General features: G+C 39.2%; 1 protein-coding gene across 1 annotated transcript in view; it reads right to left on the bottom strand.

The window, feature by feature from the left end:
• grik4 (glutamate receptor, ionotropic, kainate 4) overlaps positions 1-20472 on the bottom strand; it is a 327233-nt gene that overhangs the window by 63483 nt on the left and 243278 nt on the right. The window contains exon 11 of the mRNA XM_028573124.1: positions 1814-1975. Within this exon, the coding sequence (XP_028428925.1) occupies positions 1814-1975 (162 nt within the window). The remainder of the gene's footprint in view (positions 1-1813; positions 1976-20472) is intronic.

The raw sequence follows: 20472 nt of genomic DNA, 5'->3' as shown, positions 1-20472 counted from the left end.
AGCATGGTGCGCCTTTATCTTTGAATGCATTAAATGTCTCAGCTCTACACATGTAGAGGTTACTTGTATGCATTTGTTCTATGTATGAGCCCCACAGTTACATTTCCTCCAGACCTAATTACTTTTAATGAAAAGACAGCATATTATCTATGTGCATGTCTAAATGAGTTAATCACTTTCCTGCTCTGCCTTCATCAGCCTTTATTCTCTCTAGTTATTAGCTAATTAGTCACAAGTCCTAATTGCCGTAGGCTCAGAAGTATCCGGGTGACCTGCTGTGCGCAAAACACATTTTTTATGCTATGTTCAAACTATTCTTAACCTGTTTTACCGCCCAGCTTGTGTTAAGCAGAAGGGGGTGATGGGTGTGCGTTTGCTTTTTTTTCTTTTTTTTTTTTTTTACTTTCTTTTAACTTCAAACAGAGAGAGAGGGAATCATTCATTCATTTTATGTAATTAAATATTTAATTTATGCCTTTACTGAATTTCTGGTTCCTAATGAAGCCCTTAAGATTTTTTTTTGCATCCAGATGTGTTGTTCTTGTTGTATTTGTTAGCAGTTCTTTCTAATTATTCACATCATGTTTTTCACAAGGACATTGCTATTTTAATTATTTTAAAGATGTTGAGCTCAAATATATAAATTTAACTTCATATGTATATGCATAATCAGGCAGATATATTACCTATTGACTAATCATTAGTTTCCTCTATTGTCATCAATATATTTTTCTTTTTAGTTATAAAGATAGGTACATTAGTTTTAAAACTAATAAAATTATGGAAATATTGATGGTTTAATATTAATTCATTTATAATGATATGTGTTAGGAGAAAATGAATTCCACTATTGACACGTAAGGAATAATACAGAAAGATTTACTAGACTCCGAGAGCAGGAATTCAATCTAATAGCTGGTGAAGTTCTTCTTGTTACTATCAGAAGCTGCTTTGACACTTCTGGACAAATGGGTGAAAGAGCTTAGCCTTGAGACGGATTATTGGGGAGTGAGATAATACTCAAAAATGTTGGTCTCGTAAACAAGCGCTCATTTACTAATGGGTGGCACTCATCACGTCTATGCTGGTCATTTACAACACTTTATTTGCTGATGTAGAAAACTCAGATAAGCCTATCTCATAAAATAAGAATGACAGGGTTATGCTGAGAATACAAACTGTTCAAGCATGTGTGCGTGCGTGTGTGTGTTTGTGCGTGCGTGCATGCGAGCCAGTTTTTCTGTCTAGTATGGTTGGCTGAAATGTAAAAACAACAACTGTTGAGCCAGCATGAGACAAACAACAGTCTTTAGTCATTCACATGTAAGCAGTAACTTGGTGATTTGAGACTGTTCAAATTCAAATACGCAGAGCATGGTATGTTAAATGTTGAGCTACAGACAATGTTTAGATGAGAAAAGTGGATGATTTAAGGGGGGGATGCAGCAAAGGTAAGACACTCTTTTGCTTTGCATTTCCTCTGAAGCAAATTTAACAAGAAGGATGCCATTATAAATGTATTAAGGAAGGTAGCAAACACTGCTAATGAGCAGTCTGGGAAACAACAACTGCCTACAGCAACACCTGCAATTTCAATAGTTAACTGGATGAATCCCTGTATATTTCAGAGACATTTTTGTGTCTAAGTGTTTTAGTGGGTGAGTTTGAGATACAGCAGTATACTAGAAGTGTAATGCCTCAGAAGACCCTGTTTGGACTGTTTTGGACATGGGTAACCTTGGTCTTCTCTCTCTCTCTCTCTCTCTCTCTCTGTGTGAGATCATGTGTGTGTGTGTGTGTTGTGTGTACTAACTGGAGTGCCAGCGAAGGGTGCATGGTCACAGTTTTCTTGCCAGGAGCGGTTGAGGCTTAGCACAAAATCTTGGAAGAAGGGATGAGTTTTGTTGAAGACTGAAAAACCGACTATGTTGACTCGTTGGTCCACCACGTCGTCCAGTTGGAGTAAAGAGAATTCCTGCAGGAAAAAAATGAGAGAGAGACAGACAGAAATTATTGGGTGAATGCAGCTGAATCAGATGGGAGCTGTCATATTCTGCCATGATCTGGTATAATCGACTTTCACAATAAATGATACATTGAATCATTGTCAAGGTAAAAAGGGCATGTGTTAATCAAATATGTTTACATCCGATTTAATCCGCCTCACTTAGTTTTCATTATTCCCATTATTACAGCTGATTGACATCAGAAAGCTGCAGCAATTTGTTCATTCTCACCATTTAGCTATGCATCACTGCACACAACCATGCATTTTGTACTGGCCATAATATGCTTTTCATGACATAAAGGACAGTGTGTGAATACTGGATTGCAATGCTAGAATTAGAGAGAGACAGACAGAAAGAGCCTGAAACAGACTGGAGACAGGAAATGGGGAAAAAACAAAGACATTGAAACCGATAATTGAGAAAGTGAGATACAAAAATCCATGGCATACTGAAATGCTCCAGGTTAGAAGGAGAGGAAAAATACAGGTGTTTGTTATTTGGCTCTGGTAGAAGCTGATTTTTCTCTGTCTGGGGAACAGCAGACAGGGGACAGGCAGAGATAGAGATGAGAAAGAGTAGAAAGGGGAGGAGGAGGTGGTGTGAGTGGAATTGGATGTTTCCTAAGGGTTAATAGAGGTGTCAGAACCTAGTACCCCCTCAGGTGGCAGCCTTCGCCAGGCAGCCTGTTGTGCCATCTAGCCATCTATGACAGCCAGACCAAGCCTAGTTTACCTGTCTGTCACCAAGGCCAGGGACTCTGACAATAAGACAAGTTGGAGAGGACGGTGAGGCAGAAAATAAAGAGGCGTGGTGTCAGAGGAAAGAGGCGGCAGGTGACAATGGGGTCTTGCAAGACCAGTAGGCACAGAGCATGGGGAGAACAAATGGAAACCATTCATACATGCATGTATATGGGTTACAACGGCCAACAGGTTGGCCAAGTAGAAAAGGAAGTTAGAGGTGTGTATAAATTGGTGGAAAAACAATTATCTTTCAATTGAAAACAATGATCAAAACTGCTACTTTTGCTCTTTAGACCTCCTGCCATGTAGAAACCCACTGCATGTGTGGTAACAGCTTTAAGGATTAGGCCAAAATCTTATTTTTAAAAAGCAATTTATTCAGCCAAAGGGAAATCATGAATGTCTCCTGGAGATATCAAAGCTTACAAAGTCTAGGGCATGGCTATGAGGAAACATGAAAAAAAATGCCTGTAAGAGGAAAATGGATGAGAGGAGATTAGGTAAATCAGATAATGGACGTTCAGACAGAAAGAGTTAATAGGTCAGTGGACTGAATAACTGACAAGCAGGTAGGTGGAAAAAGCTCTCAGGCCATGAGTCACTCCACTGTGAAGACACCAGTGGGTGACTGCACTGATACAGACCTGGAGTAGAGCAAGGCTGGAGGAAGCAGTGGATATTGACTTTGAGTAGGAGGCCTATTATCCCCAGTGCCAACTCCACAGAAACCTGGAAATCCCAAATGTTTAGCTTTGCTAGTGTTTAGCAGAGTGCCTCTGCTGCATGTCAAAAACAAACAACTCCGGTAACAAATGTATTCCAGGTAAGTGTGAACATTGTCAAGATGAGCTAAAAGAACATCACGTGAGCGGAGAGTGGAAAAGTTAGGGTGTTGCAAATCAAGTGGAAAGATATATGTAATATATGTAAATGATACCGGTCTTGGACAGCAGGACCTGATTTCTGTGGTGTGCAGTTATAAACACAAAAAATGCATATACTGTATGCACTTAGGGACTATGCATCTTCCAGAAAAAACTGTGCCACCTAGGGCAGTTGCCATTGGTTTAAAGAAATACAAACAAGTCAGAATGTTTTTCCCCCTATCCCTGAAGAGATATGCCATGTAGCCAGACCACACTCCATCGCTGATACAGCGCTGTAGAGAAAGGTCTGACACAGCAAGACTAGTGAACATCTGATTAGTCACTATTACCGTCCCAACTCCGCCTGCTAAAAAAAATGTTTTCCTCCTTTAGATTTCGCTGCCTATTAATTTCTTGAAGGAAATAGATTTAGACACATTTTGATTCCAGCTATGGCTTGACCTTGCATCTTTTACTTTGTGCAAATTTCAAGCTGATTGGATTTTGAAATGCAAGATCACAATGTTCAGCCAGTTAAAGAAATAGGGTAATTCTGACCTCTTATTCAAGAAATATTGATACTGGCGAAGTAATACAATACAATACAAGTGGCTGTAATGTGCGCCAGGACACCTACAGAAGTTAATGACAGTCAAGTGTTTGAAGTATAGTCTATGCCTACATGTTCCTCAGCAAAGCTTGAGGAACACTTAATCCCTATCTCAACAAACTAATTGATCACATCAGGAGAAAATTTTAAATTGACAAAATCGGGGGTTGGGGCCATAATATTATCCTGTGCATTACAGAAAACACATTGGCTTATCTCCCTTCTTTTTGTATCTTTAGTTATGCCTTGTAGAGCCTCATAAGCCTTTTGGGACTGACCATATAATTACTGGTTAAGTGTACTTTAATAGATCATTAGAGGCAGAGCTGTGCAAACGAGCCTATCATTAAGCATGCCCCTCAAGGGTGCCTGTATGCATGCATGTGCATTTGCATGCGAGCACAGGCACAAACACAAACTGGAGCGTGTATGTGCACACCCAGGAAAAATAGAATCCCTATAATTGAGCAACACATGCACATACTCGAAAAAGACCAAGGTCACAAAAATATCCTTAGGCCATGTCTGAAGAAAACTAATGTGCTGCATACGTAGGCTTTCAGGGCACAGACACTGACACACCCACACAGACACACACACAGACACACACACACACACACACACACACACACACACACACACACACACACACACACACACACACAGACTAAATCCCTCCACAGGAGCTATTATGCTCTCTTGCATACTAAATAGGTGGTGTGAAATGGACGGTTCTTAGCAGAGGACAGTTGGTCCACAGCAGTGGGGGAACAAAAAGGCAGAGTTGGAGGGTAGAAGAGAGCAGCAGAGAAACCAACTGTCCAACCAACTGGGGTGAAAAGGGTGTAGGAGCAGAATGATGATGAGGAGGACGGATAAAGAGAGCGAGTGAGCTAAAAGTTGAATCAACGGAGAGAGGAGAAGGTGAGAGATTAAGAGAGCCTAAAAAGCAGTGGGGAGGAAAAGAAAGAGCGACAGAGCGAAGATGAGAGAGGGCAGGACGCTGCGAGAGCATGAGGGAGTGACAGGCTGGCCGCGGGCACCCAACACCGGCTGTCACCTGGAGATCAATCAGCAGCCGCGACCCGAGCCAACCAACCAAAAACTGGTGCTTTACCTCCTCAATTCTTGCCCTTCTCCCTCTGAAAACCTCCCAATCTGAAAGTCTCTGTCTTTTCTATTCTTTATTTCTGTGCCCTTTGTTATTCTCTCCATGTCTGTTTAATCTTTTTTATTATGGATTTTTATATCCTTCCAGGGATTTTTCTTGCTTTTCACATAATGAGCCATTCAAGCATGCACACATGTACACTCACTGACAGACATGTCCGAAAGTGTGACCACTTGGTGTGTGTTATGATGTAGTCAGCTTGAGCAGTGAATAATGAGATCCCAGGAGATCTGATGCTGCTGATAGTGGGATACCCTGTCATGAACCATACCCCACCACCCCCTACACATCCCTTAGCCATCCACACACGCAGACATATTTCTTTGCATTTGCCTCTATAAATCCACCATCCTAAACAGGTTATCCAAAATGAAGCAAAAACCTCTTTCGATCCAGCAACCCCTTTCAGCTTTTTCTCATTGTGCATTGATCTCATCTCCATAAATAGGAATGCTGAGATTATAGCAATTCTCTAGGCTCCAAGGACATCCACTGAATCAGGCTGTATCTCTGCTGCATGCATGGTACTGCATCCTATAACTGGAAGTGAATTCTCAACTAGAGTTGTTCTTTCCATAGACGAGTCTTTCAAATGCAAGTTAGAGGGTATATGGAGTTTTGTAATATGTATGCATGCTGTGCAGGGAATGCTGCTTCATACTCTCACTTTTTAGAATTGAAAACTCAGTATTTCAATGAGTTTGAGTCATCTGAAGAGTCTGTCTGTTTAAAGAACGTTGTTACAGTGGCATCAAAATTAGAACTACCAGTCAATGGTGGTGTAAAGGAACAATGCAATAATGTCAAATGAGTCTGAAGGATTTACTGAAGTTGCAATGAATCAGGGCCATTAAGGACTGTCACACAAGTTAATGTTTTGTGTTTTTGTTGAGAAAAATTACAAAGAGTCGTGTTTTGTGTCCACCTGATGAATGTATGTTTCACACTATTTCTAGCTCAGATTTTGGTGTCCACTAACTCCAGAGGGAAATATCTGACTGTCTTTAGCTGCTAAATGCTCCACTATGTTCACCAGGAAGATTTGCTGCTACTGAAACGAGGCTGATGAAAGCGTTGGGACTGAACCAAACAGTAAAGTTGAGGGCCATAAAACTGAAACAATGAGCTGAAAGGTGCAAAAAGGCTTTGCAGATTTGAGGGCAAGTGTGCAAAGTTGGTGATCATTTTTTGTGGGTTTGTCATGAAGAATGACCCCTTTCACATTACACAGTCATTATGTATTCTGATCCATTGTTAATACAAAAATGTTGATAAGTGCAGCTTTAAAGAGACAAAGTCATGTGGAATTTCCTTTGGTTGCTGTATCCTCAAATGGTAAAGACATTATCATTATCTTCTGTTCTGTAAAATGTGCCCCAGATAGAGCCGTGAGTGGTGATAATCATAATTGACAATTTGAAAAAGAAAGAAAAATCCTCTCCACTTCTTATCGAGCATGGCAGCCCTGTGAACAGCAGACGGACTCCAGTAGCCTATGATTGAGTAACATTTCTGTAAATTGCATATTGATTTTCCTAATGATAAAGTACTAATTAATGACGCCCCTCCTGTTATACTGGGGGAAGGGTATCACATGGTAAAACCTTTAGGCCTCGGTCTGGGCTTCACTCTGTAATGAAATCCATTTCTGTGGCACAACAATTATCCCCTAATAGCTGGAATGTTCATGCAGTGTTTTTGGCAATAAGTCATTTCATGCTTGTATCAATTGCCACGCAAATTCAGGCTGAGCTCTACTGCCTCCTGCAGCCTCTTAATTACAATGTTCCCAGAGAGCGTGGGTTAGGAGGAGAGGAGAAGGAGAAAAGAGTAAGCATTACCAAATGTCATGCCTACAGACTTGTTATGAACCTGGGATGTAATAGCAAAATTGGAATGGACCAAATGATCTCTCCTGCGTAGGTCACTAAGCGGTCACGTTCATCAATCCCAGTGGCCAGCTAGTTACATTCATTCCAAGATGGCCATGTAATTACCATACCATATATCTTAGCATGCTGGGGTTGATAAATTAGCTTTGTTTGAAAGCATTTAATAGCCACATACATCAAAATAATATGGCAGCATTCCTGCAGAGTGTTGGAAACAAATTACCAATTTCATTCCATTATTCATAGAATTACGTCTGACCTGCAACAGTAACAACAGCCTATTTGTGTGGCAGAGACCTTATGCCCAGAATAATTCTGAGGCTAGTGGAGGCCAAAAACACCATGAATATTGCAGACACTAGCATATGTTTGGAATCTGAAACAGTGTATTTTTCCCCCAGTGAGCTATTCATTCAAATCCCAGCATAATTTTATGGAGGAATGTAACAGTTGAAAACACAAAAAGCAAAAAAAAAAAAAAAAAAAAAGTCAAAAAGATTTCTTAAATATGATTTCTTCTTTAAATTGAAAAGATTTGCATCTACATTGCATATTATTTTGTTGGGAAACATAAAATGGTTTCTGGACCTTTAAGGCAGCAGTCGGCGGTTGGGTGGAAGAGTGGGTGGCTTAAATAATGACACAGAAGACGAAAAAAAATACAGAGGGAGAAGCAGCAGATAATGGAGATGAAACTCCATCTAAACTCTGCTCATCTGAGTGAAGCCCTGAGTGTTACACATCGATCACCTGAGTATTTATCATCAAGGCCCAGTAACCCCTCCACTTTGAGACTACATGTTCACTCTTTGTTAGAGGGACCACAGCAGGAAAATAATACACTATATACTGTACAGGAAATGCCTGGATAGCTTTAATGGTCATGAATGGCTTCTAATGGTCATGTTGAGATTTGTTTCATGTTCATTTTGCTATAATTTAATATTACACATTTACTTTTATTTTTATGTTAGTATAAGAGAGATGCAAAGGGAAAGCAGCCTTGAACTCCCTGATCAAAACAAACTCGAATCACATTTAATCTATGCTGACTAGCAAAGGTGATTTAGCCTTGCTGGCTCAGCTCTGCAGTTGGGGAATATATGGTGACAGGGGCTCACTGTGTTTTTGTACCAAAAAGATGGAGATTCTGCTGCCCCATTCAGATTTCATTTTGAAAGAGCATTTTCTGCTTCATCATATTTAATGGAGGATATCTTAGTAATCCTGTTTAGCTGCTTTCTGTCCTAAGTGGCCAACGACGTGAAGTGCTGTTTGAAAATGCCTTTGATTTACTTGGTTTATTGTCTCAGTGAGCCTTGCTTTTTATCTTCATTTGTTCCATTTTGTTTGGAAAGGAATGTAAGTGTGAGTGTTGTCTTATAAATTCTTTGTGCTGCTCTCAGACCAGGCAAGAATTTAGTCAATTCTGCAACCAATTTAATTGGATCAGCAGGGTGTTCTGCATTGTGATGGGAATGAAAGCCGTTACGCATAGAGTATGCATAAACGGCTGAAAAACTGAAATTACAGCCATCTGGTTTAGGAAATCATATTGTGATAGCAACACAGATAAAGTAAGTTTGATTCTCAAATCATCTGCAGCACAGAACATTAGGAAGAAGAACTTTAGAGTCACCCATAGGTGCTTCATCATTAACATAATGCAAAGTTAATTGAGGTCTCAGTGTCCAAATATTCTAAATCATCTAATTAAAGTATTATGACTTAATAACAGAGCTCACCTGCCTGTATGACAGAACATCAAAGAGAAACTGCATAGAAGCAAACAACTTGTTTCCTTCGCTAATCTTCATTGGACACGATCAGCTCGGCTCAATCGTGTATTGAACATCCTGTCTGGATTTCTTTGTCTGGCCGAGTGATAAGCAGAATACAATTACATTTATGTGCTTCATCAAAATGAAACCTCCATCAGGCTGATTACAACCGCAAAGAGATGGACATATTGCTCCAAATATCACTAATGACTTTCTGGTAGGTGCTGAATGTGTTAGAATACAACAGCACATGTGGATTTAAAAACACATGAGCATACACACTTGAATTAAGCACACTGTGATGGCAAGTTAAAGAGGTGTGACATCAGGGTAAGTGGGGTCACTGACCAACAGCCACTTGGGATTTCTGGTGTTGATTTATAGCTGAAAAGTAATTAACAGTGAAGGAAAATGCTCAGTTTAAAATAAATTGATATATTTTAGTTATTAGAACTAAACAAGCTCATTAGTGTTAAGTAGTTCATCCACACACACAGGCGCATCTGCGTACTCACAAGCCACAAAGATCCTGGTATTTTAGTAGCGTAATAGAGAATTTCCCACTTAATCGAAGCACTATTAACAAAGCATGCATTAATGGTTTTTGATAAAGATGTGGAAATAAAGTAGGTAAGCTGTAAAGAGATGAGGAAAAGAAAATGTGAAATGGAAGGGAGGAATGACAGTGGCAGCCAGGTGGGATTGTAGGATGATGTCAGGAAGAAAGTTATAGAGCATAGAAAGGAAGTCAGGTATGAAGCCAGAAAGCAATTTTAACTTTCCAAAGAAGACCCTACAGTAAGCTGTGACTCAAGCCCTGGGATTTGGAAGATAATAGGCTGTAATACAATTGTCAACACTGAGTAATACAGACATGGGGCTCAGAGGCAGAGCTTGTGGCAATAGGGCTGACACAGAGTAATCAATACGCCAGAACTCCTCACACATACACAGGTCTGAGTCTGGGAGGTGGAACACTACACTAAATTGTCTTCATTTACACAAACATCCAGCTGCCGTCTGGCTAATCTGTAAAGATAAAAAGAGACCGGGGAACTTCAAGTCTTATAATTTTATGGTAAACAAGCCTTCTCAGAGTGTGTTTTAATATCAAACTTAATTCTTAATCGTCACATACACAATGTATTGAAATTGTATTACTACATTTAACCCATCCTAAGTATTAGGAGCATATACATACAGCATCCAGGGAGCAAATGAGGTTCGGTGTCTTGCTCAGGGACACTTTGACATGTGGCCGGAGGAGCCAGGGATTGATCTGCCAACCTTGTAGTTGAGGGGCAACCACTATACCTCCGAGCCACAGCTACCCCTATCGTTGGAAAGTTATGTTTAGGGTGATAAGGCAAGGAGGCCCTGACTCACATATTGAACATGCCAGGTTGCTGGTAGTCTCTCACACAGACTACAGCATCTCCACTATTATAAGGCAACCAAAAACTGCTCAACATTAAAATATATTTTCCATCTTCGTAGGCTGGCTTTGGTTTCCATTAATGTCAGTGCTTATTAAAAATCAGAATGCTTTCTATCACACAAGTTCCCTTTATGAATCCCAATCAATATATGTTTTGAACATGAAGAGACCTCACGTCCCAACCTGTTAACCCTCAAAATTAGACATAAATGATTTATGAATGCCCTTCATGGACAATGATGTGCATGCCAATGCCCTTGTCATTCTTTTCTTTCAGAAAGTAAGTTAGAGCACAAGATGTAAAAGTGACAATTCCTTTTTTATGAGGAAGGTGACAAAAATATTCTGTATATGTTTTTTTGTTGTTGTTTTTTTTAAGAACTAAGGGAACCACTTATCAAATATTTACATTAATTTGCTTTGAGTTTAAACAGTGGAAATAGACTTGTCAAGACTTCAATTTTTACTGATCTGGAATATTAATATGTTCAATCAGTGATGAAAAGGGGACTGAGGTGGATGCCTGCATGGATGGTCCTCTACAAAACCAGCAATAATACATCATAACTGCAAGACCTTACTTACCCTACAATAAAGAGATGATATATAAGGCAATAATTAAATGATTAAGACATGACTGAAACTCAGATTATTAATCGTCTGTGCAATCTGATATGGAGCATAATGAACTGTTTGGAAGTGTCAATGGAGCGTCTTACTCAGCCTTCATATCACAGAAGTATTCATATTCTCCCACCAGAATTGTTTTCAAGCTCTTTTCACACGTGGAAACTGCAACAATACTGAATAAACCACATGAACGAACAGATAAACAGATAAAATTCCCGGTAACACATGATGCCAGTATGGAAAACTACATGAACATTGCAATTTAAGCTGCATGTGTTGTATGTAAGTGTAGAAATTCTGTGGACAACAACCACAACAACAACAACAACAACAACTGTGTACAAATACGCGTCTAAATCCTTTCTCATGTCAGCGGTCAGGCTAAATATCTTCCGGCAGCGCAAAATAAAACTCATGCACTTCAAGAAAAAAATCCTAGAAAAACACTGGGTTAGCTCAACTTGGTCTTGAAGAGGCTTTGAAACGGCTAAATCAGAAACTAACATTTGGTGTATAGTAGGAATGCATCAACTTACAGCCTCAAAAGCAGTCGTCCTTCCACCTGGGGACTAACTGTGTTTATGGCAAGTATTCATACTGCTCTACAGCACCAACACAATACATGTAATTCTTAGCTAAATAAATTGACATCTTTGCATTACAAATGAATAGCAAGCAGAAGTGAAACACACTTGTTGTGACATAATAATGAGTTTATATTCTGGCTGGATGCAGATCTCTGTTGTCACCGTCCACGTAGCCTATTACCTTTTCTATTACTCAGTTGATTGATTCTCAAACTCTGTGTCTAAACAGGGAAATATGAACTTTACATAAGCCGTGGAGGGGAATTAATTAAATCCCAATCATTTTCACAGTCACAGTGGCTGCCCTCTAAAGCAGTTTGACTGACAAGAGTTTTTTGGGGGGGATTTATAAATCTTGTAGAGAAGGGGGGTGAGGTTGATTTGGAGTTTTTTTTATTTTTATTTTTATTTTTTTTAAGGGATGTTCCCTCCATTCATTCACAGAAGAAATCTTACCAGAACAATACACTTTTGAATTTTGTATCACCTAGACAATATTGTTATCAAGGCCAGGCACACCCAAAAGAAATACAGAGTGAGAGAGAGAGACACTGAAAGGGAAAGGCAGGATGCAAGTTTTGGCAGTAAGGACAGAGGTAGCAGTAAAGACGTAAAATTACAAGGACAAGAGCAGACAGCAACTACTATTTATTCTTTACTAGAACAGAGTGACAGAGGATGAAGCAACCTCCTCAAAATCAGTGAAATATTTGGAATAAGAGAGAGAAAGAACATTTGAAAAAGATGTTTGTGCAGGTCGGTGAGGCAGGCATTTCCCCTTTTCTTCAGTGGCACATTCAATTATAAAGCATTTTATCATTTCACAGTGTTGGGAGGAATAATTAGAAGCATGGAGCATGTCGAGCCCGGAACCCCAACTGGCCAAGAACAAATGGTGGGGAGCACGGAAGTGTCTGGGAAAGAATAGGGATTAACAAGTGAATAACAGCATCAGCCATGCTTCAGAAGTAAAACCTAACTCCCCTAATCAGCCTTTTAAACAAACCTGCCAATCAGCTCAGACTAATATGAACCGAGAAAAAGAAAGAGGAGTTTAAATGAATGTGTGTTTTTTGTATGAGTGTGTGTGTGTGTGTTTGCATGAGGACTTGTGTTGCAATGAAATGTGAATACAGTGTGCAACCTGTTTCTGTAGCACCATTCTGGTTTCTGACACTAAAAGACAAAAAATACACAGCTCATATCCAGGAAGCAAACAGACAGGCAGGTAGATAAGCAGGCTAATATGTTATAACTGTATGTGTGAGTGGGAGGGACGATGGGGATGTTGTGTGTGTGAGCATGTACATGAGTTTGTTCAATGAAGTTTGAAGTCTTATCATTCATATGTGTGTGTGTGTGTGTGTGTGTGTGTGTGTGTGTGTGTGTGTGTGTGTGTGTGTGTGTGTGTGTGTGTGTGTGTGTGTGTGTGTGTGTGTGTGAGAGAAACAGTCAGGAAGTGCTGGCAGCTCTTCAGGCACGAATGCATGACAATGACTGCAGTGACAAGAGGGATCACGGGTGTGTGGAGGGGAAATGGAACATGAAGAACAAAACAAACAGACAGAGGGGTGTATGTGTATGTGTATGTGTGTGTGTGTGTGTGTGTGTGTGTGTGTGTGTGTGGGGGCTCACTTTGCAGAGAGGGATAATATGTCAGCCGGCACTGTACGTCAAAGCATGTTTTTGACTGTTTTTGTGTGGATGCAAGAAAGAGCGAGAATCCACGCGCTTTCATCAAGACTCCAAATTACATCACAAAGTGAAAATGTGCCATGCGAGGCATTGCTAGGCCGATCCCGTGCTCACCTAACCTTCAAATGACATTAGGCATCCCGTCAACATATGATGAGTCACTGCCAACCTCATGTGATTTATCCAATCCTGCTGAGTAGCTTGGATCGTGGGATACAAATCACTTAGATGGAAGCCATGGAGCAGGGACTGAGTGCTAAACTGTGTGTGTGCCTGTGTGAGTGTTCTTTGTTTTGATTGTTTGTGTATGCATCCATCAGACGAGTATATGTGTCCGTGTGGCTCTCATCTGAGTGTAACATTAAGTTAAAACTAAAGAAGCTGCATGATGTCGGCTACTTTACAGAGAGAAGCCCTGCGGAGCTTCAGTGCTCTTCTGTGAAGCATGTTTTTGTTTTAATCTCTCTGTTCATGTGACCCAAGGGCCAAGATTTCTATTAGATCTTGCAATTAAAGCCCAGGATAATAACAGCTGGTATTAAATGGACTTAATGGGGAGAGAGGAAAATAAACCGGCGCTGGAAGCTTTCTCACATGGAATAAAAGATTATTTTTTTTGATACAATCAGAGTGATGCCTGTGTGCTCCTTTTTCTCCCCATCACCTGCTTGTCTAATTCTGATCCGCACCATCAACTAAAGGCAATACTTGTTTCTAGATTAAGCATTACATTACCCAGGACCTTGGAATTCAGAGAGCAGAAATAATGTAGCAGGGAACACAAACAGTAGCAGGTTTCAGAGATCGCTACGAGAAGCACCTATTTGAATCGTATGGCTTTTAATGAAGAATCATCTCTCTTTGCCCCAGGCAGCGTCCACTAAAGATCATTAGCTCTAGTAAAGGTCTATGGACGGCTATTCTTTCACATCTATCTTCTACATAGAGACCTTAGTAACCAATGGACTGTTGAACAAAAACAGACATATACAACCTGTTTAAATTAAGGGGAGCATGAGAGAGAGGATGCAAACAACTGATATAGCCAAGCTATACTTGAATCGTATATTACACAGTTTGAAACATGAGACCGCAGTCACTAGAATGCAGTGCAATAATTCTGCTTGGTTATGGTTGCAGAACACTATCGCTATTCTATCGCTTTTCTTCCCTACCTAGCTTCTCACTCCAGATTAATAACATCAACATATAACAGAATAAACACACACAACCAAAATGAAGGGTGAAAGCAGTCAAATCCATAAGTGGGCATGACAAAAACCCTGACTCAAGACGGGTAGCTGCATAAGGACGTTGATGAGCATCTTGAGATGATTCAGGGGAAACAGATTAGGCAGGGGAGCAGTTTGGCAGATCGTTAGTCAGGGATGTCAGGACCAGAGATAAAAGAAGTGTCAGCAGAGGAGGAAGACAGAAGAAAGGAATGGTTGGAGAAAATGGGAAGACAAGGGAGAGAGGGTGAGGGAGGAGAGGGAAGATACAGAAAGAATGGAATATATAAGATCATTTAATGTTTATAAGCCATAAAAAAGGTAATTGTGGAATTTCAAAGCAATATATTCAGATTACAAATTGCAAAGGTGTTGTAAAACACTTGCAATAATATTTAACATGGATATTTTCATAAGGGAATCATGAGTATGTTAAATTTTAATAGATACTTAATACATTTTACATGGCCCTTTTAAGAAACCCATATATGTATCATCACTTTTAGTAATGATGCAAGATTTATTATTACTAGTTAATCTTAAATTCTTTTAAGATTATTTTTTGGGGCTTTTCCCTTTGTTAAGTAGTGACAGTGGATAGACATGAAAGGGGGACGACACGCAGCAAAGGGCAGCAGGTCAGATTTGAACTTGCGCAGTTGCAGGACTCAGCCAACATGGGGAGAACGCTCTTACTGGGTGAGGTAGAGGACGCCCCACATCTTAAATTCTTTAGCAATTATTCAAAAAGATAGATTGTATGTAAATATCATGTATTATAAATATGACTGTATGTTTGTTTGATCTTCTAAACTATTTCTGAAGTCTTTGGTCTGACCAGAAACTGTTAACTATGTGTCATTATTTGTGAAGCAAACGTGTCTGACATGTTTTCGCTTTTCTTAAGTGTTTTTAATCTTTTGTGGAAGTGCTTTGATCCTATCCAGACTATTCTGAAGTTATTTATTTTCTTTGCTTCATTGGCTAGGGGAACTGGGCGCGAGAGAGAGCGAGAGAGCGAGAGAGAGAGAGAGAGAAAGAGGGATGACATGAAACATATCTTATAGCAGATTAAAGCTAGTTTTATGCATTTTTATATGTTTTTCAGCTGATTGTGCCAGCATGTCACTGTATTTATATTGTAAATATACAGTATATTGGATATATATGCAAAACAAAAGTTCTTCTTGAAAGATAGTACGGTTATTTTAATTACACAATTTTAACACAGTGACATAAATGTGCTTTATTCACATTTTATCTAAATTATACACTCGTTTAACTTGGGTACATCCCAAGAATGGGTACACTGCTTGCATTTTCACAAAAATTAAACAAGAAAAGTGACAATATGAGTGAAGCTATGGAGCTAGAACAGTCTCAATAAAGATAAATGCACACACTACATTCACACATGCACACACAGGATTCATACATGCACACACATGATTCATAAATACACACACAGGATACACAAATGCACACAAAATTCACAAATACACACACAAAATTTAAAAAGCACAGAAGATTCACAAATGCATACAAAATTCACAAATGCACACAAAATTCAGAAATGCATAGGACAAGATTCAGAAATGTATTTCTGATGCACACACAAATATATCTTGATTTACAAACTGCTTGCGGTCTGTGGACTTCTTCTGCAATTTTGAGACTCCCCTGACGTGGCTCAACTCACAAATGCATTTTTTTAAACAGGGAATGATCTGCAACCAATCAGATATCTCCCTTGTTTTAGTCAATCACAAGAACGCACCCCACGTGGGGGATTGTTTACTTATTAGCCAATTGAGAATGAGGAGATGTTGTCACGGCACAGCGCCCCGCCCCCAGAGATCCCCCTTCCTCCATTTTGAACTGCTCACGTTCATTGTTTATGTTGGTTGCGGAGGTCTTTATTCTAGAGATGTCGGATTTATCGGGTGGCTGCAATTAGAAGAAAGGACTTTACTTTCGACCTAATCTCCCAGTCGATGGGCGTGTGTTCTCTGCATATTCATTTGGGTAAATTATCTTAAAATGTGTTTATGTTGTCGGCTCTTAAAGCCATGAAGTGCACCTAGCTAACGCTGTTGCCTTGCCTGCTAAGCATAAGTGAATACACCCATGCTAATCATTTAACACAAGGCTGTTAGCTGGGTTGCTGTCTTTTGTGCCATTTGTGTTTGTAAAGTTTAATGTCCGGTGGCATTTTCATCTCTTTTTATAAGCAGTTACTGTATATGTGTAACGTTAGCAGTGACTTAGAAATGTGTGTTTATCAGTTGTAGCTGCAGGATGGGAGGTAAAGCTGCACCTTGTTTACTTCACTAGCAACATTAAATGAAAGCTAAAATGTATAAGTAGTTTCCCATGTGAAGAGCATTCATAACGGTAAACATTTGTCTTGTGTTTTCTGCTGTCTTTTAACAGGGACTAAGGAACAAACGGAGGCTGCACTAGCATCACCAGAAGGGAGAGATGAGGAGAGGGAAAGCAAAAGATGTTGAATAGATTATTTGCTATATTAGAGATTGCCATTCAACAAATAAATGCATCAAATTAACTGATTTGTCTGTGTCTTTTGTGTGTATATATATAATGTTAACAGTTTTTCAATGTCTATCTTTCCATCAAATTGTGACCTGGAGACAGGAAACTTCTAGCTGAATAATTATACTCAGATGTTTTAATAACTAGTTAGGTATACAAGCTCTTAAAAGACATTAACGAAACGTGTAACTTTTTTATAACATTTATTCAAACATGACTATATACTGTACACAAGTATATTCAACATGAAGCGACGATCAGACTCAGCTGCCGATGATGGTGTTGCTTCCAGGCTGCAGACAGAAAGAGAAAGCTTTAGGTTAGTCCAGTAGTTATCCAACCTGTCCAGGTAAGATTAGAATTGTATCACAAGTATATTTTAGCATACTGTAACATGAAGGTACTTCATGTAAATGTGTAGTGGTGTAGTTTATTTATCATGGTCTTAACTGACTGTTGATTATTTAACACACTTAGCTACACCTAGCTCTTATGTTGGTTGTAGCCTTGTAGCTTGTGCGTTTACAGTACTATTTAACCTTTCTCACTTACAGTTTACTGCATATCATACTACCTGTGGCAACCTTCATTAGCTGGTAGCGTTTACCTTGTTGTAGTTGCTGATCATATTTTGCACCGCATTTGTTTGAAAGCTAGAAGCTACTGGACAATGAGCTAATGTTACATGCAGTAAACTACAAGCTAATGTAAACTGTTAGCTACTGTAAGCTTAATGTAATTTAGATTAATTAATGCAATTATCCTTACCGGTAAGTGTTATGACAACTACAAAGTACAAACATGAACGTTTGAAAAGTTTTTAATTCATTGACATGGGATAAATAAGAGAAAACGGTAGTAATGCTACCTACCTTTGCACATTGCGGCCAAAGTTGCCGACAGAATATTCTCCTCCTGCAAGCAGACTGACGCTGATTCACTTTCTCCATCTCAACAAAACAAATTAAACAGCCCAGTTCACAATTCCACATCCATTTCTTCAAGTGTTTTGAAATGCAGCATTCACACTGTTGCCCCCTATACAGTCTATGGTTGCCCCTGGTTACCGATAGTGTAGGTATGCCGAAATGGTGGACGGGCTCAGGCCATAGGCACCTCCCAAATCGTGACGTATGTCATGTGGGGTGCGTTCTTGTGATTGGCTAAAACAAGGGAGATATCTGATTGGTAGCAGATCATTCCCTGTTTAAAATAATGCATTTGTGAGTTGAGCTACGTCAGGGGAGTCTCAAAATTCACACACAAATGCAAAGAAGTCCACAGACCGCAAGCAGTTTGTAAATCAAGATATATTTGTGTGTGCTTCATACATTTCTGAATCTTGTCCTGTGCATTTCTGAATCTTGTGTGCATTTGTAATTTTTTTTGCATTTGTGAATTTTGTATGCATTTATGAATCTTCTGTGCTTTTTAAATTTTGTGTGTGTATTTGTGAATTTTGTGTGCATTTGTGTATCCTGTGTGTGTATTTATGAATCATGTGTGTGCATGTATGAATCCTGTGTGTGCATGTGTGAATGTAGTGTGTGCATTTATCTTTATTGAGACTGTTCTAGCTCCATACGAAGCTGCAGGACAAAGTATTCACAAAAGGTACAACCCAATGATCAGCCTGATTGAATCAACTAGCTAATGTTTCACAGAATGAGCTGTTGGCATATAGTTAATATACAGTACATCAAACCATTTTTGCCAGTGTTGTTTTCTGCTAATGAGGTGACTGCATTCAGTGACTAACCTCGTTAACTTATGTTTTGTTTCTTCTGTTAAAACATTTGACATCTTGAATCTATTTATCAGTATTCAGGCCAAAATACTCAAACACAAGGTTGTGAGAGGTCAGATTTGCCACCAATATCATGCATGCTAGTACAAGCCAATTCCAAATCAGCATTGACCACAGTATGTACTTTTCCAAAATTAACAAAAAACTCTCACTTGCTCCATCATGTATAATTATAACCACAGCCAAACTGAAAACTCATGACACCAATATAGATGGATTAGATGCTCCTTTGATCAGAATACACAGTGAATGTTTTCACTCATAGTTTTCGATGGTCAGTGACTCTAATCTGAACCTCAAACTGTACCTTTAATTACCTGTATGAGTTTAATAAATAAGGTGCCAATTAGAAGGTCAAACCTACTGCTCACAGACTTGATTACCATTTCCTAAATTGCTACAAGTAACAGTTTTTTAAATGATAAAAGACGTAAGAAGATCTGTAAGTGAATTATCTTTGTGTTGATATCAATTCTGTAGGTTAATGAGGCTGTGGTAGGCAAACTTCCACAAACACTCATTTAAATTATAGACAGCAGAATTCAGATTTATGTAAGCTAACAAGAAAACATCATCAGCCTTGAACTTTGTGGCAATGTCTATAGTTTAGTATAATATCATAGAAATTATGAATACCACCTACTGTCCTTCAAAAGTATATTGCGTTAAACACTAAACTGCTTGAGAAAAAGGACAAATAACTTGAGTAAGTTCTAGGGAGGAAACACAGCAATTGCTATTCTGAAAAGCTGGTTGCTTCCTACCTGAAAAACACTTTAATTCTCCATGGCAATGGGAAGCTGTCCCAATGCAGAAACTCTGTGAAGCTTAAAAAAGTCAAACTGATGTCAAAGCACAGACATTTACCTTGAAGAAAACATTCAGCACTAGCTTTAAAGACAATACACTATGAAAACACATCAGGCCATTACATCAGATTACTGCGGCTTTTCTGCGACTTCGGAAATGTTATTTTCTCTCTGAGATAATGGAAGTATCTGGACTGTAACACCTACCATTAATAGCACCAGAGATGGGAAGTAACAAAGTACAAATATTTTGTTACTGTACTCAAGTAGATTTTTCAGATATTTTTACTTTACTATTTATTTTTGTGCCGACTTTTTACTTTTACTCCTTACATTTTTAACACGAATATCGGTACTTTCTACTCCTTACATTTTACAAAATTGGTTTGTTACTTTAGTTTAAAATAATTTCAGTGGACTTACCGTTATTATTTTCCGCGTCATCAATACCGAATTCAATCTAATTGGATGGGAATATTTGACGCACCACTACAAGATGACTTGACAGATTCGGCGGCATTCATTCGCGGCAAATCATAGCGGCTTGATGGCGGTAACGTTAGCACATAGTAGTATGGACGGCGACATGATTGAAAATGAAGAAAATGGAGATCCCAGAGATTCAGCAGACAAGCAGCAAGACATTCCC

Source organism: Perca flavescens, chromosome 3, assembly GCF_004354835.1.
Source record: "Perca flavescens isolate YP-PL-M2 chromosome 3, PFLA_1.0, whole genome shotgun sequence".
In the NCBI taxonomy this organism is placed as follows: domain Eukaryota; kingdom Metazoa; phylum Chordata; class Actinopteri; order Perciformes; family Percidae; genus Perca; species Perca flavescens.
The sequence above is the reverse complement of the archived record's forward strand: the minus strand, read 5'-3'. Positions and strand labels throughout refer to the sequence as shown.